This window comes from Cannabis sativa, chromosome 6, assembly GCF_029168945.1.
Source record: "Cannabis sativa cultivar Pink pepper isolate KNU-18-1 chromosome 6, ASM2916894v1, whole genome shotgun sequence".
NCBI lineage: Eukaryota > Viridiplantae > Streptophyta > Magnoliopsida > Rosales > Cannabaceae > Cannabis > Cannabis sativa.
Genome location: NC_083606.1, coordinates 65,034,632 through 65,059,594, shown reverse-complemented (window position 1 = coordinate 65,059,594; position 24,963 = coordinate 65,034,632). Strand labels below are relative to the sequence as shown.

The 24,963-nt window shown below is 30.5% G+C and overlaps 2 protein-coding genes across 2 annotated transcripts; one reads left to right on the top strand and one right to left on the bottom strand.

Moving 5' to 3' along the window:
- Positions 1-7,840: 7,840 nt before the first annotated feature.
- On the top strand, positions 7,841-17,196 carry LOC115725227 (copper-transporting ATPase PAA1, chloroplastic). Its single transcript, XM_030654671.2, has 17 exons — positions 7,841-8,387; positions 8,531-8,584; positions 8,854-9,007; positions 10,352-10,426; positions 10,603-10,880; positions 11,331-11,564; positions 11,709-11,807; positions 12,043-12,192; positions 12,705-12,851; positions 12,971-13,021; positions 13,511-13,659; positions 14,324-14,459; positions 14,815-14,912; positions 15,560-15,800; positions 16,001-16,204; positions 16,294-16,374; positions 16,459-17,196. Exons 1-17 carry the CDS (start codon positions 7,953-7,955, stop codon positions 16,717-16,719), a joined length of 2,847 nt encoding a protein of 948 aa, XP_030510531.2. The 5' UTR covers positions 7,841-7,952; the 3' UTR covers positions 16,720-17,196.
- A 127-nt stretch (positions 17,197-17,323) lies between these two features.
- LOC115725228 (potassium transporter 7) lies at positions 17,324-24,394 on the bottom strand. The gene is made up of 10 exons (XM_030654672.2): positions 23,880-24,394; positions 22,772-23,000; positions 22,382-22,630; positions 22,150-22,200; positions 21,042-21,302; positions 20,274-20,326; positions 20,056-20,170; positions 19,660-19,914; positions 18,902-19,424; positions 17,324-18,389 (listed from the first exon to the last, which is right to left on the bottom strand). Exons 1-10 carry the CDS (start codon positions 24,153-24,155, stop codon positions 17,855-17,857), a joined length of 2,547 nt encoding a protein of 848 aa, XP_030510532.2. The 5' UTR covers positions 24,156-24,394; the 3' UTR covers positions 17,324-17,854.
- Between the last annotated feature and the right edge of the window lie 569 nt (positions 24,395-24,963).

The window sequence follows — 24,963 nt, the reverse complement described above, 5'->3', positions numbered from 1 at the left end:
GCTAGAAAGACTTGTGTTGGTTTTCAAGGTCAGTTGTCATTCCATGAAATCATCAAGAGTAACGTACTTGTGAATACAAGTCATTCCGTGGGGGGATGCCCAATAGATGCTTGAAGTGGAAACGTTACAGACCCAAGTTGTCTAATGCTTGGGTCGACCTTGCCTTCGACTAGCCTCTAGTGAGCTTCTTCCCACCTGTAATTGCTTCATGTCACAGATATCTAAATGTGAAGAAGATATTGTTAGAGCTTTAAGACCCAACAAAAGATATTTAATTTAGAGAATGAGAGTTTAAAGAGAAAAAGAGAACAGAAACAGAAACTATGGTAGCAACATTCTCTCCATGGTCTGAACCCGATGCTTGGGCCCTAAACTCTGAAGAACATGATTATGAAATTATTAAGCTCGTTAATAAAGTTGCACAGAAATATATTGAAGTCCCAAAAATCAACACTTTCAATAGCTTGAAGAGAACTTTTAACAACTTATAAGATTAGAAGACACGATTTGGTAGTACATGTTAAAATAAAGGAAAAAAAAAATTAAAATATTTTGCTTACTAGAGTTATTTTGGAGAGAAAAAGGTGAATTGCTTACAAGATTTCATATTCCTAATAGAATTTATAATTTAAAAATCTATGATATATATTATTTAAAGTAATAATTTTATAAAATAATAATAATAAAAAAGCATGTAACATTTGTTATATTTTTACTTATAACTTTTATAAACTTTTATTAGTCATTTATATATATATATATATATATATATATAGGGCAAGACTATGGTAGGACCTAACAAAAGTTCCTTACCAGTAGGGAACTTTTTTTGACCATTGATTTTAGATCATGTGGTTATTAAGATAGAAGGTATATACTCTTACAATAGAACTGCTTGTATACAATTAAAACTTTATACATATTATAATAATATTTAATTATATATTTATTTTAAAAAATAAAATAATATTAATAATTAAAAAATTTATTAATTTTTAATTTGAATTATTATTTTTTTTAAGTTAACTCTAATGTAAATCTTGACAGTTTCTGCACCAATATTATTGTTGTTCTAATTTTTTTTCTCACTCGATATATTAAACTAGCGTGATCTCCTTTTTTTTCCTTTTTTTTTTTTTTGTTGGGAAATTTTTTTCTTTTATTTATTAATAAATTTTAAGGGTTTTTTTATCAAGTTATTTTTTTTTATCAATTTTGGTTATTATATTACGTTGTATTATTATTATTATTATTATTATTATTATTATTATTATTATTATTATTATTATTATGACAAAGTGATTTGGATCACTTAAAAATTTACAATAAAAACATCAACAGTTGGAGTGAGAACCTCTATTTTTCTTTCATTTTATTGGTTAATAAATTTTATGAGTTTCTAGATTACCATCTTGAAAAAGTCTTCGGAGTTGCTGCCGGTAGGGGTATCCATCAAACCGCTCAAACCGTTCAAACTGCCCGCACCGCACCATACCGCAAAAAAATGCGGTTTGAAATTCTTTGCGGTGCGGTCGCGGTTTGAATTTTTTCTAAACCGCGCGGTGCGGTGTGGTTTGCGGTTTTGAATTGTTAATATGCGGTTCAAACCGCACCGCATCGCATATTATAAAAATACTAATTTTTATATTTATTTAGGTTCAATATGTGAAGGCCCAACCTAAGCCCACTAATTAATTATTTTTTTTTTTGCTGAAAAAATAATTATTGTATCGTTGAAACTTGAAACTTTTTTTTTTCATATTTATTTTCAAGTCTTATGGTATTTTTGACAAGTGTTGCTCAAACTCTGTTGTATTTGTGATCATTTAATTATCTAGTTATAGTCCAAACAGTAAAAACCGCATAAACCGCATCACACCACACCATTTTTTGCGGTGCGGTTTTTGCAGTTTTTTAGTTTCGCAGTGCGGGTGCGGTTTGGGAAATTAAAAAAATAAATGTGCGGGTTGGTTTGAAAAAATAGTCAAAAACCGTACCACCCGCATCGCGAACACCCCTAGCTGCCGACACGGGAAAAGTCATCAAAATTGGCATTGTCGCCAGAAAAATTATCGGAAAAGTTACCAAGAAACCGTTTTCTTGATGAAGAAATAGGTTTCTTGATGAAGGAACCAGTGTAAATTATGTCTTGATGAAGAAACCGTTTTCTTGATGAAGAAACCGTTTTTTTGATGAAGACTGTTTATATAGATGATGATATAATAAAGTTTCAAGATATACCTATTTTTATAGATGATGTCCCTATTATACCCCCTTAAGTTAATGTAAATTATGTGCTAGACTTAAGTGGAGGGTGAGGGTGTATTGAGCAACTCACTCACAAAAGTGGGTACAATTTAATAAAATATAATATAAGGGTATTTTTGATTAATGGATACAAAAAAAAGTATTCCTCAACTTATTTTTAAAACAAAAAGTCCATACACCATTAGCATTATATAATTATGCTATAAAAAAGTAAACCCTTAAATTTTTTTTCCATAATTCATGTTATTTTTTACTATAAAATAAGGTGTCAAGTGTAAACTTCTCCATATTTTATGTTAAGTGAGCTATATTTTCACTTTGTATCTCCATTGGTAACTTTTGAGTTTATAAAAATTTTATTTTATGTTGAAAAATACTAAATAAACTGAGTAACTTAAAAAAAAATATCACTACTCAAATCAAATAAAAGGAAAAACTAAATTCATTGCGATTATGTGCTAAACTACTAAATATTCTAATATAATCACTACTAAGTACTAAATATTATTGAAAATTTAAGTAGTACATTTCTTAAATATGTGTTATGATAAATTTTCTTATCTATTTTGATATCTAAAAAAGATTTAGTCGATTTTTTTTTTTTTGTAATCATGCACGTTGTAGCTATTTAAAATTATTTGTAAATTTTTAGAAAATTTTGAATAATTTACAATGCCGCAAATAAAGTTTAAACAATTACTTGTCACACGCATAAGAAAAACAGTCGTGTGTGTTCAACAAAATATTTAAATCTTATTTTCGTCATTGTAAACTATTCAGAATTTTTTAAAAATTTACAGGTAGTTCTAAACAACTATGATGTACACAATCATAAAAAAAATTGGACTAAAAAATTCTCTTAAATGCTACAACAGGTAAGAGTCTACCGATATATAGTCTTTTAAGGGCTTTAAGCATACCCAATATTATTTATTTATTGTTTTGATTAATAATCTTATTATTATTTTTTTGATATAATAATAAAAATATATTAAAATAAATATAATATATTAGTTATTAACATTAGAATATAAGTTTAGCTTAGTTTTACTTGAAAAATGGCCATGCGAACCCCATTAATTACATTTCATATACATAAACGTATTTTACATAATGTAAAATAATAATGTAAAATAATAATAAGAAAATAATACCAAATGTTACAATAATCTCCTACACCTATGTAAACAAATACTATATACATTCTCTTTTCTTTTAATTTTAATTGGTTAAATTTTCTTCCCTATAGTATAGGGTAAAAACAGTAAGACCTACTATATAATTACCCTATATATATATATATATATGATGTTTATATTTATTTGTGATTATGTTAATTGATTGTCGTTTTTTTTTTTTTTTGAAATATTGTGAACGATGGTTTGGGAAATTAAATATTGTGATTATTTGTGATTATATAGATATTTATATATATAAATATTTTTACAATACTAACAAGTTAATAATAATTTTACTAACTGAAATTAATATATTACGCTAATTAAAATACATTATTAATTATATATTATTTATGCAATATGTTCAATCTATCTATATATATATATAGGAAAAGGTTTTAATGGTTACATTTTTATTGTAACCATCATGTTACATTTTTTTAAGCCATTGAATTACTATTAAATGGTTGTGATTAATTTAGAAATTAAATAAAAATAAATAATAAATAATTTGTAACCTGAAAGTAACCTAATAATTTATTTCCTTATAAAACTTTAGTTAAGATTAATTATATTTTAAAAGTAAATTAATTATAATTATTAATTAATTTTTTGTAATTTATTACTATATAAGAATTTTTTAGCAATTTATTTTTTTGCACTTAAATTATTTAAAATTTTATAGCAAAACTTTTTATAATTTAAAATTATTATACACATATAATTTCATAATTTAAATTTTATTACATTTGTAATCTTAATTTTAAATTATTACACATAATTATTTAATTTTTTTATTTAAATATTTAAAAAGTAAAAAATGAAATAAGTTGAAGATTTTTATAGAAAAAAAAATGGCTACACTTGTTATCGATTGACTAGCTTGAGGACTCATACTTAGTTCATCTAATTGTAACAAAATAATTTAATATTATTTAAAAATTTATTATAAGAATAGAATTTAATTTGTGTAAAAAGAAGTTTAATTTTTGTAAGAAAATAAATTTTATTGTAAATATTATAATTAAATGGCTTAATTGTTAAAATAATTAGAGTAAGGATTTAAATATAAACAAAAAAATTATTAATAAATATTAATTGCTAAAAGATGTCTTGTTAAATATTTAATTAATTATTTCAAGAAAATAGTTAATTATAATTAATTAATTCTAAAAAATGAATGTTTACTTATTAGTAACCTGCTATTACAAGTCAAAAAAAATGTAACCATGATGGTTACAATAAAAATGTAACCATTGAATAGTCACCCATTTATATATATATATATATATATATATATACTAGATAGATGTTACGTGACAAGTCACATGTGTTAATTTTATTTTAGTTTTTAGTTTTTTTCAATATTATAATTTTAAAATTAATGATATTCAATGTAGTGATAATTATTAAAATTTGAAAGCATAATAGTGATTTAAATAAAAAAAAAATTATTATTATACTTTGTAATAGTAATAAAAAAAATTATTATTCGTCCTAAATTTATTTTCGGAATTACGATTCTATTATATAGCCACATTTTATATAGAATAGATATGGAGAAGTATGATGCGGTGATGTGACACTCTAAAATTGTTTCAAATACATATATCTATTATCTCCTTAATTCTCCCATTTTATTAATTTTGTATTAAGTTTACAAATATTATATTTAATCTAATTAAATTACATAAACGTTAGTTTTTTTTTCTTTTCAAAATATCCTTATATATTTTTTAAAAAATTACATCTTTATTTAATTTTTATTATATTACTTTTTTTTTTCAAAAGATCATTATATATTTTTTTAAAACAAATTACATCTTTATTTAATTTTTATCTATATATAAACTTTTTTTTGGTGGTAAGTGATTACAATTTATGAAAAATGCTTATAGTTAATTAATTATTTGTGATAATTTTTCCTCTTTATTTTTTATTTATAGTTTTATATACTTATGTACACGTGATTATCATCCAAAAATCAAAATTTAGAATTCTAATATGTTATTTTTTCTCATTCAAAATAAAAAAAAAATGGCTGAATTCATATTTGTAGTAGTATAAATTTATGATTTTATGTATTCTTCTTCATCTATGTTGAGATCTATTTATTTAGTCTAATAATTATTTTCTTCAATTTTTATGTATTCTTCATTTATGTTGAGATCTATTTATTTAGTATAATAATTATTTTCTTCAATTTAGGTGGTATAATATATGTGTAGTTTAATATTAAATATGGTAACCAAATTTTTATTTGTAAGTGAAGGCATTTTAAAATTACTTTAAAATTATTTTTCTCCTCTCTTCTTAATTCTCTAAATCTATATTTCACTATTATTTTAATAAATTTTTCTATAAAAAAAAAAAAAAGCATAAATCTATAAATTGATATTTTACAATTATTTTAACTTTCTATAAAAATATAAAATATTTAAAAAAGTTAGAAAATAAAAAATAAATTCTAAAAAAATATTAAAACTTAAATCAAATATAATTAATCGTAAATTTTGTTTATATACATACATAAAATATCAATCAATATATATATCTATATCTATATCTATATATCTACATATATATAAAGCAGAGACATAAAGCAGTGACATGATACTCTAAAATTTCCTCAAAGTTATTTGTCTTTTCTCTCTTTAATTTTCTCGTTTTTTTAATTTTTAATTCATATAAAATTGCTTTAAAACTATTTTCTCTTTTCTCCTTAATTCTCTCACATTTTTAATTTTAATTCTATAAAAAAAATACAAAAATAACTCTATAAAACTCCAATTGTAGTAATAATAAATAAGCGATAAAACTTAAGGAATGCAATACAGTGATGACAACGGGTGAGATACGGTGATAAAAATAAGTGAGATACAATGAGACAACAAGTGAGATACAATAATAACAATAGTTTTGAATGATCGAGATATGAAAATAATGCATTATGGGAAATGCCGTAATTTTTTTATACCACCTTATTTATTTATTTTTATAAAAATAATTTCTTTTAATAAAATAATTTAGAATACTACATATAGTAAATTTCAAACTTCTTAATAAATAATTCTAAATAATAATTAATAAAATTGTGCATTTAATTTTTAATAAAAAATTATTTATAACAATATAAAATAAAATAGTATATTTAAAATTTTACTATATATTAGAATTATATTTTTAAGTAATTATTTATTATAATACTAAAAAAAATTAAATTAGCCGCTTAAACGGCTATATTGCCTAATTTATTAATATACTAGGTGAATGTACGTGCCGAGCCACGTATTGCTAGTTTTATTTAAGATTTTAGTCTTTTTAAGATTTTGAATGTATTTTATTTTTAAAGATTACAAATTTTTTGTTTGAAAAAATTAAATATTTATATTTGAAATATTATTTAATAATGTATTAAAAATAATATTATTGTAATTATAAAATTGTAAATAAATTTATTATTGGAGTATTAGATTATTCTATTTAGTTCTTTTTTTAACATAGCATTGTAATGTAAGTTTATATCTATAAATATTCTGTAAAGTGTTAATATTATATGAACATATAAAGCTAAAAAGTGGGTCAATGACAAAAGTGGTATATCTGCAATCACACAAAGATAGAAGTGGTATTTCTGCTTCCTATGCTTATCCAGAGAAAACATTAGATAACTTGAAGTTAACTTTAATATATAAAGATTTTTCTTTTTTAAAAAATAAATAAATAAATTATTAATATTTTCCCAGATAGGTTTGTTAGAGACATATGTGGTTAAGATGATTTTTTTTTAATTTAAAAAGAGATTATTAATATTTAAAAGATTGTTTAATTTTTTGGGTTTAATTATTGGGTTTATTTGTTAATGGAAGATCAAACCTAATCGTTAAATTTAACAGAATATTCTTTTATTTTAAAATTTTAAAGTATATTCTGTTAAACCAAGAAATGCCGTTAGATAGGCACTTTTAATATATAAAGATATACTATATTTGTTTCGTCATGATTTTAAGTATTAAATATTAGTATATTATTTTTTTTATTCTAAATTAAATTATTTATTATTTAATAAAACTGAATGTCTAATTACCAACTTTTGTAAAATTTGAAGTACAAATGATATTTACCTTATTTTTTAAATAAAAACTAAAGAATAATTTTAAATGTTATTCAGTAATATTATAGAGTTATTCGATCAATGATAATCAAAAAAGAAAATATCTTAATTAGAAGAAGAAAAAAAAAAGAAAAGAAGATAAAGTAAGTTCTTGCAAAAAAAAAAAAAAAAGATAAAGAGTAAATTATTTAGAATTAGTATATTTCTATTTCAAATAGATAAATATTTCAGATTATATATACAGTTTTGTAACGAATGTTTCTATTTTAATAACCAACGAATTCCCTGACACAACACACAAATTAATTATTATTAATTATTATTATTATTATTATTATTATTATATAAGAGCTAGAGAGAGAACCGCCATTGAAACCTTCAGTCTTTCTCCAATGGAGTCCGCTTTCTCAACTATGGCAACCACCTCAACTTCTCTCTTCACTATCTCCAAAGCACTCAATCGCAGCGTAGCCTCCTCCACCATCAACACCGCAGCTCTTACTTACTGCATCCTCGCTTCTAAACTCGTCGAACGGAGACTCAGTCGCATTTACGGACTTCCGAGGCCGGCCTCTTTTCCCGGCTCTGCTTCTTCATCTTCCTTCTTTAGAGCTAGAATCCCCTTAGCGGCGGATAAGTATCCACTGCGACGTCGTTTTGTTGCCTCGTTTTCTTCCGGCGGTGGTAATGACGGCCACGGAGGTTCCGGTGACGGAGAAGGTGGTGGTAGTGGATCTGAAGGTGGTGATGCGAAGGCGAAATTGGCCGCTAGTGGAGCTGAGGAAGGTTCTGCTGCTGCTACTGACGTCATTATTCTTGATGTTACTGTATGTTTCTTCTTCTTCATTATCTTTTATTTATTTATTAAAAAATAATTAAAATCCAGAAGCAGAGTAGAAAGATGCACTTATGTTTTCCGCCATTAATTTGCTTAAAGGTTTATCTTTTTTGTTTTGTGTGTAATTTGTAGGGAATGACATGTGGAGGATGTGCAGCTAGTGTGAAGAGAATTTTAGAAAGTCAAGTAAGCTTTTTTCTGATTAAAGTTGAGATTTTCTTGTTGTGATGGATTTATGGGTATTTGGGAATTAATAGAAAAAGCTTAATCAGTCGGTACTATTCCTGAATTACTTTGCAAAGTGAAATTGAGAGATACAGATTTAAAAAACTTTTAAGATGTTGAACTATTATTTATAGATTTTAAGGTGAGGGACAGAGAGATGATGTTATGCAGTTACTTCTGCTCCATTATGTAAACTAAATTTGTGTACTGCATTTATGTTTTTTTGTTAGCCTCAAGTGTCATCAGCTAGTGTTAATCTCACAACTGAAACAGCCATAGTGTGGCCTGTTGCTGAAGCCAAGGTTGTTCCCAACTGGCAACATGAATTAGGGGAGGCACTTGCAAAGCAATTGACAGATTGCGGGTTTAAGTCTAATCTTCGAGGTGAGCAGCCTTACTAGTATGATGTCACTAATTCGTATTGCTAAAATTATACTTCACTATGACTTGCATAGTTCTTGGGTGTGTTTTTTCTCTTCTTTCTATTACCACAAACTCATATTAAAAGTAAAAGTTGATGAATGATAGTATTACAACAAGGACGATGTTCTTCAGGGTTGTGTATTGTTGTTTTGTCAAAAACTATGCTGTAACTCCATGGCCAATGTGTAAAGGTGTTTGTTCGGCCACATCAGAAGTTCTTTCTACTTTTAGGAAGCATTAGTGTTAATAGTTTTCATATAGGGTTGTTATGAAAAGGTGACAACAACTAGGGGGTAGGAATGTAGTGTTCTTTTAATAATAAGCCCAAGAGATAAACTTACATTACACATCCTTGTGTGGTAGTCTATGAATCACCTCTAACTGTAAATGGGAGTATTTACTGGTTTTTAAATTATTAATATGAAGATTGGTGGGTTTAGTGGCAGGTGAGGGTGAGGCTGCTATTGAAGGAGACAAATCCCCATAGAAATGCAAAGACAATTGTTGTCTGCAACCATAAATGTTATGGTATGTCCCCAAGAATCTATACACCTCAACTCCATTGTATTAGAAGTGAACAAATAGGCTTAAGGCTAATTATTGATTTATTGCTACTTCTTCCAATAGGTAAGTCTATGCAGCTTATGGATTGGTTGGAGTGGCATTTCTGTTGTGGGGAATCTATTTCTTTGGAGAATGAGCTGTTCCACATTCCAAGCCTAGCAATTTCCTAGTTATTAATTTGTCTCTTAAAAAATTCTTGTACCCTATCCAAGAAAATAGAAAAGAAAAATGGCTGTATTTCATTTGTTTAAGTGTTAGACATTTGACTTACACTATTTTGACTGATCCTGTATTCCATGAGCATTATTGACATGGATATATTGAATAAAACACTTGTAATAGTACTTTATCATAATCACATTGATTTGGACTTCTTTTTTGATGCTTATCTAGAAGCATTATCCAGAGATATGATTTTGTGTATGCTTCACTCCTCATAAGATTGGTAACCGTTCCTTGTTGTGCTTCTCTTAAAATGATTTAAATTTATAACCTTCTCAATCTCGTATTTTGTGTGCTATTCTTAATCCTTTACTTGCCATCAATTATTTGCAATGGATTTGTGGCCTACTTTCCCATGAAATGTCTATTTCCTTGGCTTACAAGTTATTTCATTTTTAGAGTTCTAATTCTTATTTGCATAAAGATCTTAAAAGCTAGATCACTTCACTTCAACAATTTGTAACCATACAAATAAATATGCAGAGTGGCTAGACTAATTCATCATTCTTTTACATGCAGATTCAGGAGCATATAATTTTCTTAAAGTTTTTGGAAAGAAAATGGAAGAAAAACAACAACGCCTTAAAGAAAGTGGTATAGATCATTTCTTTTATTTGTTTATGTTTTAATTTCAGATTGTAAACTTTGTTGTCTCCTTCATTTTCTTGTTATCTTGAAAAGATATTTCAGCTCCTATTATAACTGCTTCGAAGCTGCAGTTTCTGATGATTTGTCTACTGGAAATTGAGTCTGTTATGTTAATCTTATAGGTCGTGAGCTTGCATTCTCTTGGGCCTTATGTGCTGTTTGCCTTTTCGGTCATATGTCTCATTTATTTGGAGCTAAGGCTGCATGGATCCATGCATTTCATTCTACTGGATTTCATCTGTCATTATCATTGTTTACACTGCTTGGTCCTGGCCGGAAACTTATTCTTGATGGCATGAAGAGTCTATTTAGAGGGGCTCCAAACATGAACACTTTGGTCGGTCTTGGAGCTTTGTCATCGTTTACGGTCAGCACATTAGCTGCCTTCATACCAAAACTGGTAATTGTTGTTCTCTATTTTATATATGTACTTTTATTTCATATTCTTTAATTTTTTTAGTCTTAAATATTTTGTTTGGTTGGAACGCTTTTATCGTTGAATCCTGAGTGTTAATTCTGAGTTGTAGTGTCAATTGCAGAAGCCTACTAATCTAAAATAATTATTTTGTTCATAAATATAAAATAAGTTACCAAGGGGAACCCTCTCCCAATATCAAAAAAAAAAAAATAGAAAACAAAATCAATCTTAATAAAATATTGAATTTTTTATTCATGTGACTTTAGTTAAAAACATATTCATTACCAGTCATGTTTGACGAACAAGGACTCTCTTTTGTTTCTTTTCTTTTCTTGAAACGATGTGAGTACTTGTTAACAAAAAACCAAGAAACTCAGCATCTAAATGAAATGAAACACTGGTAGAACTTATCTGTGGATAATTTGCGTGCAGGGTTGGAAGACATTTTTTGAGGAACCAATTATGCTAATAGCATTTGTCTTGTTGGGAAGGAATCTTGAACAGAGAGCTAAAATTAAAGCAACAAGTGACATGACTGGGCTCCTCAGTGTTTTACCATCAAAAGCTCGCCTGTTGCTAAATAATGATGACATAGAATCAGGTTCAACAGTTGATGTACCGTGTAACAGTCTCTCAGTTGGAGACCTGATTGTTGTATTACCTGGTGTAAGTGAATACCTTATTCTCATTCTGTTCAATGATATACAACCGAAAGTTTACAGATGTGGATTTATATAGATACATATATATATTTTGATTCATCATTTCATATGTTACTCTTTTAAGATATGTTTTTTTTCATTGTTATAGGACCGTGTTCCTGTGGATGGAATTGTGAGAGCTGGAAGAAGTACCATTGATGAATCAAGTTTTACAGGGGAACCCTTACCTGTGACCAAACTAACTGGGGTATACTCTCAAATATGGTTATATGCTATCTTTATTTTTCCTTAAAACTGAATAGGCATCTAATTGTATTGTTCTCGTTCATAGAAAGGGAGGTTATTGATTTTTATGTTTGCCTCGTTTTTTAAAGTATTCCTTTTTTTTTTTAATATGCATTTTATCCTCTTCTATATATTTTTCTTTCACTGCAAGAAATGTACAACTGCAAGCTCTAACATTATTGGGATTTTATTTCTAGAGCCAAGTTGCAGCTGGAAGCATTAATCTGAATGGGACTCTTACTGTTGAAGTGCAAAGACCTGGTGGTGAAACTGCCATGGGAGACATTGTTCGTTTGGTGGAAGAAGCCCAAAGTAGGGAAGCTCCTGTACAACGCTTGGCTGACAAGGTGTTAGATTCTTCCTTAGATTTCTTAGATGGACACTTGATGCTTTAGTTACAGTAAAAAAAAATTATATGAATTCAAGTTATGGTAAATTTCTATTACATGTTGCACCATTTTTTTCCTTTTACCTTATGACTTGGAATATAAAGACTACTAAAGGTGTACAAAGCATGAAGATGTTCTCTTAGCCGAGGAGGATAATATGAAACAAACTAAATGTCTTGAACTAACTAAATGCTGTGTAATGTCTATGCATAATAATATCTGCATTTGAAGATGTATGATTTGATGTTTATTTCTTTGTGTGTGATTTTGGTTTGGAAAGCAACTTATTTAAATTTTTTGTGTCTAACCGTCTTTTTATTCTGCAAAATTCTTTTTTTCTCCGCTACCTTTTTTTTGGTATAGAAAGTTTGCTTCTTCTAATCTTCTAAAATGGAGAACATGAAAGAAAAATTGTTTTGGTGGTAGTATTATAGTGGCTGTATATCCTTTGATGGTTTTAGTTTCACCAGGTTTCAGGACACTTTACATATGGAGTAATGGCTCTCTCTACTGCTACCTTCTTATTCTGGAGTTTATTTGGTGCACGTACTCTACCTCCTACAATATTTCAAGGAAGTCCGGTTTCATTAGCGTTGCAGCTTTCTTGCAGTGTTCTGGTATGATATTTAATTCATATCAACTCTGAAGTTTTAATCTATATATAACCCCAACAAATGTGTTTTAATGAAATAAAGGCTTTTTAAACTATAGTATCTTTTATTTTTGTTCTTTGCAGGTGGTTGCTTGTCCATGTGCTCTAGGCTTAGCCACGCCAACAGCTATGCTGGTAATTTTATTTTATGTTTTGCTACTTTTTAAGCAAAGAACAAACCTGTATGGAATGTCTAAATTTAGTCTCAATATATAATAAATTATCTTGCCTCTCTTAAGTGAAACAGTGGCCCCAGTAGGCAACTGTCTCTGTGATTTGGCAGATTGGGGTCATGGCGTCATGCATAATGAGTGCATTGACAAACTATTTCTTCTTATGAAGATTTTTTTTTTTTTTTTTGATAGTCTTATGAAGAAAATTAGGGAACAATACCAACTGTGAATAAATGATTTGTATTGACTTAATATCTAATCCATATGCAAAAGGGTATTATTTGTCATAAACGTTTTCATTCTTTTTAAAGGGATTCAAGACCTTACTCTCCTACACACATGCACACACACTTGAGTCTAGCTCAATTGGCTCTCTTGTCTATATATAAATAATATTCATACAAACTTACATCACACTTGTAACATCAACTTTTGGCGTTGTATTTTTCAGGTAGGAACTTCATTAGGAGCAACAAGAGGACTGCTTCTGCGTGGTGGGAATATTCTAGAAAAGTTTTCAATGGTCAACTCTATTGTGTTTGACAAAACGGGGACTTTGACAGTGGGAAGACCTGTTGTTACAAAGGTTTTGACACCCAGGTATGTGAAAATTCTAATCGAGCCGAAAATTTTCTGTTTTGCTCATCACTTGGAAACATTTTTTCTTTTATACACTGTAGAAGTCACACTAGGCAGAACTCCTGAACATTTTTAAAATGGCACTGCACATTAACACTGTAGAAATTCTCCTTTACCAGTATAGATCCTTGCAGAATTGAGTTAGAAGTGAAATTTATATACTAGGAGAAATAGAAGAATATATAGATATATTTTAAAAAAAACCTAGATTTGGAAAACTTCATCAAGAAAGAGTTGGAGGAAAATGAATGAACCACATCAAACGGAAAATAAGAGACATCTTTAAATCAGTTATACAAACAAGCCTTTGCTTGTGTGTGTGTACTTCTTGTTCATCCATCTTGTTATATCAATATATCTTATATTATCAAGGTGCGTAGATGCTCAAAGTGAAGCCCAAGGTTATTAGGATTCGTTAAATTATTTCCATATTTTTTCTCCTCCGAAACATATACAATATCAAGATTCGCCACAGTTGTTTCAAAAATAGTTTCAAGGTGTGTCTCCTTGTTAGGCTATAAGGTCCGGTAGAAGATGCATTGTTGAGGCTTAACTTAAGTCTGAAGGTCACTCACGTTTTGTTTTGAGACGATAATAACCCCATCATTCCCTCTTTCCCTTTCAGTGTACAACAGTCGGACCATTTTTTGTCAGAAGCAGAGATTTTGAAGTTAGCTGCCGCTGTGGAAGCAAATACAGTTCATCCTGTTGGTAAAGCAATTGTGGATGCTGCTCGGGCTATAAATGCCCAAAACGTGAAGGTACCTTTTCACAAATTCATTTGACAGATACTTCTTCAGGGTTCTTTCACTTCCTTATTTAAGTATTTTTTTCTAATCAACATATAACAAACATTGCTAGCTAGACATTCGCTAAAACTTGTCTGGTTCATACAGCTATACTTTATTTGACACAATTATGATCAGACTTCCCATACTTCTTTCTTTTCTTATTTTTTTAAAAACAAAATCACATCTTTACTCATCTCGTATAGGTACAACCAGCAGATTAGAGAAAACAAAAAGAAATTAGGAGGCTAAAAATTAGCTCATTACATTTATAATTACCAATCTCTACATCTCAGACTTTCATGGAACTTTCTTGTCTGTGTTATAGGTAGCTGATGGAACTTTCATGGAAGAGCCCGGGTCTGGTGCTGTTGCAACCATTGACAACAAAAAGGTGTCAGTTGGCACCTTGGATTGGGTCCAGAGGTATATGCCTTTGCTGTTTTTTGCTGCTTGTTCTGATTTGATGGCTCTAATATATTATCATTCTTATTGCATTTAAAATTGGATAATTTCACTTTTAAAAATGAAATTTTCAGCACATACATTAATGCTGTTTAGACTGTTAAAAAGTTTTCAATTACTTTCAAGTTGATTTTAGAAAGAAAATTTCATTTGACGTTGTACTATCTGGAATCTTCACAAAACTTAATAGTAGATGTTCCTTATTTAGTATTGAAATCTGATGGCATTTGTCTTAGTAGCTGATAATTTGAGTTAGTACAGACATGTTGCATGATCAGTCTATTCATGTTGAAACCATTTTTTCTTCTCTTTTCTCATCACTTCAGGTTCTTATTGATATGTAAGTTAATAAATATATACCTCGGTAACCTCGTGGGAGTAGCAATCACTTAGTTTGAAGCCAGATAGCAGGCATGTAGATTATATGGAGTTGAAATCTCCGCTCTAGTTGATTATTTTAGCAAAAATGTTTCTTGGCATCACAGAGAAAGGGACTAACCTTTTCTTTGGGATGCTTGTCTCTACAAGAAGCTGGCTATCACTGCTCTTCGGTGATTTCTTGTGATTGCAGTATTTATTAATTTAAGATTTTTATTTTATTTTTGCAGGAACGGGGTTATTGAGAATAATTTTCAAGTAGAAGAAACCATTAAGAATCAATCTGTTGTCTATGTTGGAGTAGATAACAATCTAGCTGGTGTTATTTATTTTGAGGATCAGATCAGGGAAGATGCTAGACAAGTTGTTGAATCTTTGTCCCGACAAGGAATTAATGTATATATGCTCTCTGGGGACAAGAGAAGTACAGCAGAATACGTTGCATCTGTTGTTGGTATTCCAAAAGAACAGGTTAAGTTCTAGCTGTTTTTTCCGTTAAAATCCATATTACAAATTGAATTATGCAGTATCTGTAGATTATAACTGATTATTTAATTTATTAGATGTGTATACATAATCCATAAATCCAGTAGCTCCAATAACTTGATTATCTCTTTAGTGCCTAAAAATTTTTTCATCATCAATAATTAAACACATTCCACCAACTGCAGGTGCTCTCTGAAGTTAAACCAGCCGAAAAGACAGAGTTTATAAGTAAACTTCAAAAGGATCAAAACATTGTAGCCATGGTTGGGGATGGAATTAATGATGCTGCTGCCTTGGCTAATGCACATATCGGAATTGCCATGGGTGGTGGTGTTGGAGCTGCTAGTGATGTGTCTTCCATTGTGTTAATGGGCAACAAACTCTCACAGGTAATGAAGAGTAAGCATGTCATTTCCTAAAAGTATAGACATGTCTTTTCCTTGTTCCATACAATTAACCTGATTACCCTTTCCTGCAGCTGCTTGATGCTTTGGAATTGAGTAGGTTAACCATGAAGACTGTGAAGCAAAATCTTTGGTGGGCTTTTGCCTATAACATCGTAAGTATTTTTGCTAAATACAATCAATCATTTGGCTTTTTTATTATTATAAATAATTAATATTTTTCTTATATTTCCATCCAGGTTGGGATTCCAGTTGCTGCTGGAATGTTGCTTCCAGTTACTGGAACAGTGCTCACTCCATCAATTGCTGGAGCTCTAATGGGTTTGAGTTCCATCGGAGTGACAGCTAATTCATTGCTTCTGAGATTAAGATTTTCCGAAAGGCAGAAACAAATACACGGATCATCTGCGAACATCAAAACTTACATAAATTCTGATATTGAGAACCAAAACAAGAAAGTGAAGCATCCTATTGCTGAAGCTGGATGGAAAGGGGCATGATGACAATAGAATATTGCATATTCTTTACCCAATCGTCAATGGACAGCACAGAAGTGGATATCCAAATCATTTTAGATGGCACTATCGATTCAGAAGAGGTAACTTTAGTGAATTGAGAAACCCTTTTTTTAGTGCCAGTGCCAAGCAGCTGAAGTGGATAAACAGATGAAACCCAACCATTTTAGAGAAAATGAGAATCTAACATTTGATTTCTCACATGAGATCTAAATAAAAGATTAGTTAGAACAAAAAATTTTAAACTTAGTAGATGAGGACCATTTGAATAAATAGGTTTGTGCACATAGTTTCAGGACTGTTAATTATTTTTCTGTACTCTAGTTCCACTTGCACCCAAGTCTTTACATCATTGCTTCAGAAATGGCCCACCTTTGTTTTCGTCAAATATTTATATTAGCAGTTATGTACTCATATTTGTAACAGTTTTGGGCCATTGGAATAAATTATTTCTTTAGCAAATGTTTATCTCTTTATAATTTTTATGTCAATTAAAGAATTTATCTAAAGAAAAATAGTGCTCTTGGCCATGACACTACAATAACTAAAATAAAGCTTGTAAGACATAATATACTTGTGCAAATCTCTCTTTCATAATCAAATAAAACCAACATATAATTCCATTTTCAAGACTGGTAAAAAAAAACAAGAAACGTAATCAAATCATGTGTCAATAATACAGTGACTATATAGTCTATGGATGTCGTTGTTGTCATCTCGTATGGTGTTGTATCATTCATGCCTATACATAATAATAATAAGTCACATGTGAGGGTACATTTTGTTAATATATGCCTATCAACAATTTGAGAGTGAACAGATATATAATGTCTTGATAAATTGTAAGCTCACATATCTTTGGCATGGTAAGTACAAACCCCAATCATCCAATCTACACTAGACGGGCGCCTCGGGAGAAATAATACTACAAAACTTCTCTATTGTTGGATCCAAAGGGCCAGAGGAAACCAATTGACTCAGATTTTTCTTGAATTGCATCAACAATTGAAATACACCACCACATGAAGTCCTCTTCAACCCTAATCTTTCTGTGTCTTCGACTTTGGGACGGTTTTTAAGTCGAGGGTGGATTTCATTTTGGTAGCAAGAAAACTGTTCATCAAACCATGTATGTCATGCCAACCTGCATTAAATGAGAGTGGGGTACGCTCAAATTGGCGATTCCCCTCCTACAATTTTTTCTCAAAAAAGCATAGAAGTAATTTATGATCAGCTTCTTTATGAACCAGGAATCCTTCCTGGCTCTGATATCGCCATGACCAAGAAGATAAACAACTCCAGATTCTTTAGCCTTGTGTATAAAAGACAATTCTCTTTCGAGACTCTGTTCTGCTGTCAAAGGCGGGTCTGCGGAAGGTGCTGGATTCACCTCTTCTGATGTGCTTGCTTCATTGGTAGGTCTGTCTGTGTCTCTAAAGTCAGCAAGAAGAGGAACACCAAGTGAGTAGACACTTCCATTGGGAGCTATGAGAACCCTAGAACATGATGTCTCATCCGCTGAATCTGAATCACAATCCCCATCACTCTCTAATGATCGTTCTTGAGCTTCACGACGAATGAATTTCTCAAGGCTCTCAATCAGTAGCTGCTCAAATGTCTGATGGTTTTCTTTGCGGACATCCTTGTAACCATACCTAAGTCAATGATAAATAAAATACGTGAAGCAGAGAAATACAAAAGGATGAGCAAGGATGAAAAGGAGAAAAAAAATAGAAGTGGGTTAATGAGGTTACGCATTGATAATCTTAGCTAGTTTTGTCAGGGTATGACATTGTCATTGATCAGCTTTCAGAAATTTAATAAGGCAATGGTTGTGATGGTTCAACCACTTAGCATCAATTAGTCAAGCCCAGCCATAAAGGCTATGGTGGGCTCCATAATATGATGCATTTTCTCTCTCATTTGCTAAGTGAAGAAAAGTAGGAAGAGACCGATCATGTTTAGCTCGAGTTGTCTGGTTCTTTTCCTTTTTTATTTGGAAAAAAAAAACATTGACTTGTATTACAAGAGGAGTTACTCAGTGGAATCATGCTCAGAATGCTTCTCGCTTTCAAGGGAGGTCTTACATGACCATTGTGATATGTTCTTAGCATTTAAAAAGTATAGATAGATGGGATCCTAACATAATAAGGATTGGGCATGTTACCTTGCAATGCAACGAAAGATGTGATAGCTTTTTGGGCAGACTCGCCGAAAAAGAAATCTCTCACTTTGAGGAACAACAGGAACTGGTACATACTTGATGCAAACAAATATAACCATTGAGTGAATTGCAGGGAGAGTAGTCAGAAAATGGCCAAATATTGCTGGTATACCCTTCACCAGCTCGTTATATAACAACCCAATGCCAGGAGCTCTCATTGTCCCAAGGTTGGAACCCAATTGCCGCATCAAATCCATAGACAGCTTTTGCTTTACTTCAGTTTCATACTTGAGCTTGCTCCCATAATTCCAGATAGACATTATGAAAAACATAATTACAGCAAAGACCAAGATAATCCAACTTCCATCTCCCACACTCCACAAAACTGAAGAGAAAAAGACCAACTCCAATCCAAGGAAAAATGTAATAAAACTTAACACTATGACAATGTTGATCTGCCAAATAAGAAGCATAACAATGGTTACTAATATCGTTGTCATCATCATTACTCCCAACTCAGCAATTCCTGCAAAACAGAAGAAGTTTTAGAATGGTCAAATTCTTGTATGAAAAACAAAATGAGCAATAGGAAACACCAATGATGTTAATGTAAATGAACGTTGCTAAGCCTAAAAGAAATTTAGAGATCGAGTGCATCCATTAAATGCTAGATATAATCTAAACCCAAATGCTATTCTCACAAAGATGATAAACAGAGATGAATAAAATAACCAGAAAGTTAAACACAAAAAGAGTGTTACCATATGCATTTCCAATCTCATCCATGTTTGAGATAGAGTAGACAGATATTAAGCAAACCACCAACAGGAACCAATTGATGACGGGGATGTAGATTTGGCCCATGAACTTCCTAGAGGTGTGAACAATTTTAAGACGAGGGAAACAACCAAGTGCCATAGATTGTTTTACGCAAGAAAATGTGGCTGTTGTCATTGCTCGGCTGGCAATCAATGCCGCAACGTTAGCAATAAAGAAGACAGGCCAGAAAGCAGCACCTGCAAACAGAGAGTATGATTTCACATCATATCATATCACTTTTATATAAGCATGAATAGCCCAACATGTACAGAATCTCACAAATAATGTCCACATAAATGGATCTCAATCTTCAATAGAGATTCAAAAATGACACTTACTTGGAATTGAATGGAAAAAAACTTGATCAGCCCCAGTCTGGTTTGCCATTAGGTATGCAGCTTGACCCAAATAACCCAATGAAAGGCAAGGCAATACAAGAAACACAAAAGTAAGCTGCACACAAGTCAAACACAGCAACAATGTTATAAAAACAAAAGGAACATAAATATTGTACATGCGTATTTAACAGATGTAAAGTACATTCTTGTGGTTTTACCTGAACTGATCGCACAGAAAAATAACAAAGATCTGCAAACATTGCTTCCGAACCTGTAACATTCTTGTGTTAGTAACAATTTAAACGCATAGGTGGCAAGAAGATTATGATAAGATATTTAAACTGCCCAAATTTCTTTTTCATTTATGCATTTCATAATTTGGACCAAAATAGTTAAATTTTGGTTTCAAGCTTCTTTTATTTTCTTTTTTCTTTTTTGTCCTGTTACTGTTATTATTTGAGTTGATGATCCATGTGTCTAAAACTTAATTGCCACAAATAATAATAATAATAATAATAATAATAATAATAATAATAATAATTATAATAAATTAATTAATTTACATTTTTTAAAAGAAAAACTACCAATCACGTAATTAAGAAAAAAAGAAATATCACAATTTAAAAACAACCAGATGTCCTTCCAATCAACATTTGGCAGTGGTTATATTTTATAAACTGAGAATTATGATTTTAAATGAAAAGACTACATTTGAACTTAGAAAAAAAATTATCAATCCTATATAACACTAGTCAGACCAAATAGCTTGGTTTGGTTTTCATTCAAAAATTTCATACCCATCAAATGCTCTTTATAAAAGATGTTATATGTATCGACTTTCTCAGCAATACCACAGCAAGTAAGATTACTCATCTTCAAAAAGATTGTCAAAATTACAACTATCACCTAACTAGTATTTTCACCAAATAATTACAGTTGTCGAGTATGTCAGACTGTAGAATCCAAAATTCCCAGAATCATGTTACCTGTAGCACAAAGAAGGCAACCTCCAAGAGAGTACCAGGCTTTAGTTGAGTTCCTCTTGAAAAAGTAATATATATAAACTGGATTAAATGCCCTCAAGACACTGCTGTCATATTTAACAATATTATAAATTCCAATGCCCGCAAGAGAACAAAACCATATAAATAAGGCAGGACCTACAGCAAGGCCAACTTTACTTGTCCCATATTTCTGCACACTGAACAATACTATAATGAAGGCAACTGAAATCATCACTACTTGTTCTGCACCAAAATATGAATGAAAAAAATATGTCAATATATATCTTAACCAGTTCACTAATAATTCAATAACATTAAACATCTGGCAGGATTTATGTTCTTCAGGTGTCTATAATGGCTACATATAAATAAACTAATTGACTTCTATTTAATACTCTGAATCTTCTTCAATTTAATAAAATTCACATGGAGGCCATTCAAAATTCACATTATGAGATCAATGACAGATTTACCAACCATAGTCAATCATTGACAAAGTCAAAGATAGTTATAAGCAAAAGCAACACAATAACACACATACTTAGCACAAAAGACTGACATACCATAGGAAAGAAATTTAACATATATAATCCACTGACTTTTGTTTAGTGTAGTTGTTTATCCCCTTATCTTTGAAATATAATCAATGAGTCCAAAAATCTACAACTGGGTTATGATTTCCCCTGTTAGGGAAGACGATAAAATAATGTAGCTACAGAGGAAATTTTATAGGATAAGATAAAATGTCGGGTAACTACTTTGGTATATTTTGTAAAAAGAGTTCAAGGGTGAAATGTATTCTAATTCAACTAACAATTAGAGTTTTTTTTTTCCAGTAAAACTACAATCCTTAAGTGTTTGCATGTTTCTTTTTCTAATTTATTTTTTCTTATGTCATATAATTAAAACAAGTTCTGTTTCTTTATGTTTTAAAAAATTAGAAAATAGATCATTAAAAGAGGTCAACCTCCAAATAGGTAAATGTTAAAAGAACAATCTACTTTGCAGTTGATAACAACTTGAAATCTAACAGGAAAATATAATAGTTCTTTATAAAAGAAGTGCCTGGTCTATAAAGAGGATGAAATACCGTGATTAATGGCATCCACTCCAACCTTTAGACCACCAACAGCTGATACCACTGCATAAAGATAAACAACAATAACACGGTCCACAACAAACTGTGAGAATGATTACCCAATCAACATTTTTACGCAAAATGATCACTAACAATATCTATTAAAGACCTAAAAACAGAATTCATTTATTTTGACAACTCATTGAAAAATCAATAGCAAATATAAAGATAGGTATACAAACACCTGACATCGCTGGTGTAACAACGCCATCGGCAATCACCATAGAAGTACCAGCAAGAACCAGCGTCAAGAGAAGCTTTTTCAAAGTCAGTGAAGCCTCAAGCCTTTCTTTAATCTTTAAAGATCTTTCAAGCTCAGGTGAGGGAACCTTGAGCCTGAAGCTAGATATACGAGCATCTGATGGAAGTTGGTTTGGAAGAAGACTGACCTTTGCATGCCGACAGATCAATGAGTACAATGCAAAAGTACCACCTGGAACACATTATACTGTCAAATATCATTCAATATAATATTATATTCATACGTTCAAATTAAAACCACAAAAGGTATATAGGTTCGTTTCTGCATTTGTATAGATTACAATAACTGGGCTGATCTAAAAATTCATCATACCTTCACCGTCATCATTGGCCAAAAGAACAACTAAGACATATTTGATCAAGGGGATCAAGATTAAGGTGTATAGAACTAGTGATAATGCTCCAAGAATATCTTCATTCCCATCAATAGGTGCCTTACTAAACATCACACTGAACGTATACAATGGACTTGTTCCAACATCACCAAAGACAACACCAAGGGTTTGAAAGGCAAGTATTATTTTCTTTCCCATACTGAAGTCCTGCAAGTGAATATACTATATCAAAAAAAGATGTCCTTACACCCATTTTTTTTTTCAGTATATTCCATCACAAAACATAAAGGGAAAGAGAATTTCAGCACCAATGGCGTAACATCAGTATTCAACTTTTTATAAGGGAATCCTCAAAAAATTTATATTCAACATTCAAGAATTTCAATAAAAAAAATATTTAATCAACTCAACCAGTAATTATCAAATAAATATCCTTTCCTAATCTTTTCTAAGATTTCAATTTAGGAAAAGACCTAAACTTAAGTTTTGCACTGGTTATTAGCTTATTGATTTAGGCTTTTCCACACTAGTTCATAGAATGATGGGACATAAACTCAGAGATTCTTCTCATAAGCCTTTCCTAGATTGTATTCCAATATCTACAATTTCTAGATCTTGTAAAGTCAAAGGCATAATAAATGCTTGATCTCTCCTACAAAAAATGGGTCAACTCCAATCACTCGAAATAAAATACACCTGATCATTCCCACAACAGAAGTTCCAAAATTAACAGTTTCAACAAAATGTTTTCCTCAATTTAGATAGATACGAAGGAGAAACCTCGCTGAATTTCAAGCTCACTGAAAACAAAATTATTAATCAATCACGCACACAAACTCTCTCGCCATCTTTCCATCTACGAAACTATCCAGGTGAAGTAAATCAAAATTCAGAGTTTCAAACCCATAGATTTACCCATTTTCGACAACAGAACAAAAAAACTACTAAACTAAGTAAAGAAACGAATTCCGAAAGGGGCACATCCACTAATATCAATACCACAATGCATTGCACAAGCTCATTGAATAATATACACACGAAAATATATTTATATATATATTCGTGTTGGTGTTGGTGTGCACATACCTCATACTCGTTTCGCTGAGCACCAGGGACCTCGAGAGCTTCAACATCAAAGGAATCGACACGAGGACCAGTACGAATCAACCTCTGTTCCGCATTATCATCGTCCTCTTCGTCCTCTGAATCCAACACCGCCCGGTGGCGTGCATTGTCGTAATCCTCATCCACATCGAACTCCGAATCGTCCTCATCCTGGAAAACCCATCGCGACTCCGTGGAATCCATGGACGGCAATCCACCATTGATCTCGCTCCTCTCCGAACTCCCCTCCTCCGCCATCACTCAACTCAACTCCAACAACTATATGCTTCTCTTCTTCTTCTTCTTCTTCACACCTCTTCCAACATTTTTATCTCACTCTCCACAAAATCAAGCTCGATTCGGGTGTTTGGATGAGAAGAAAGCGATCGAAACTTTAGGGGTTTGAGGTCAGAAATCAGAAAGAAAGTAAAATTTCGATTAATTCGAAGAAAGAAAAAAATAAGATTAATTGATTTTTGTTTTACCCCTAACTGTTAATTTACATGTTTCGTTTTTTTTTTATTTTTTTATTCCAATTAATTAATGTGGTTAAATTTATAGGTGGCAAAATGTCCTCTTCATGTCACATTTTATGTAATCCGCTTTTATATATACGTGTGTTGAGCTATTTTTTTTTACTCGTGTCTAATTTTCTGAATCATAATCTAAGTTATAAAAAATTGTATCATATTTGTGTTGATTTGTTTGCTATCATCAAAGATGAAGTTGTAAAGAAAAATGTAGATTTAAGTTACATTACAAAACTTATAAATATATATAGTTGGTTATATGTAATAAAAATTAAAAAAAATTAAAATATTTTTAATTTCACGGTAAAAAAAATTAAATTTAAAATTTGTTAACTTAACAATGAATCACTAAAGATATATTTTAAAACGATTAGATAAAATAAATAATAGAAAGCAAAAACAATAAGTAAAAAGAATACCAGAATTTCTAGAGGTTCGGCCCTGTGATAATGGTAAGAACTTACTCGTCTTTTTGTTGTACTGACTTGAGAACAAGAATGAAGTGTTCTTTCTTTCTAAAGCGCTTACAATTGATC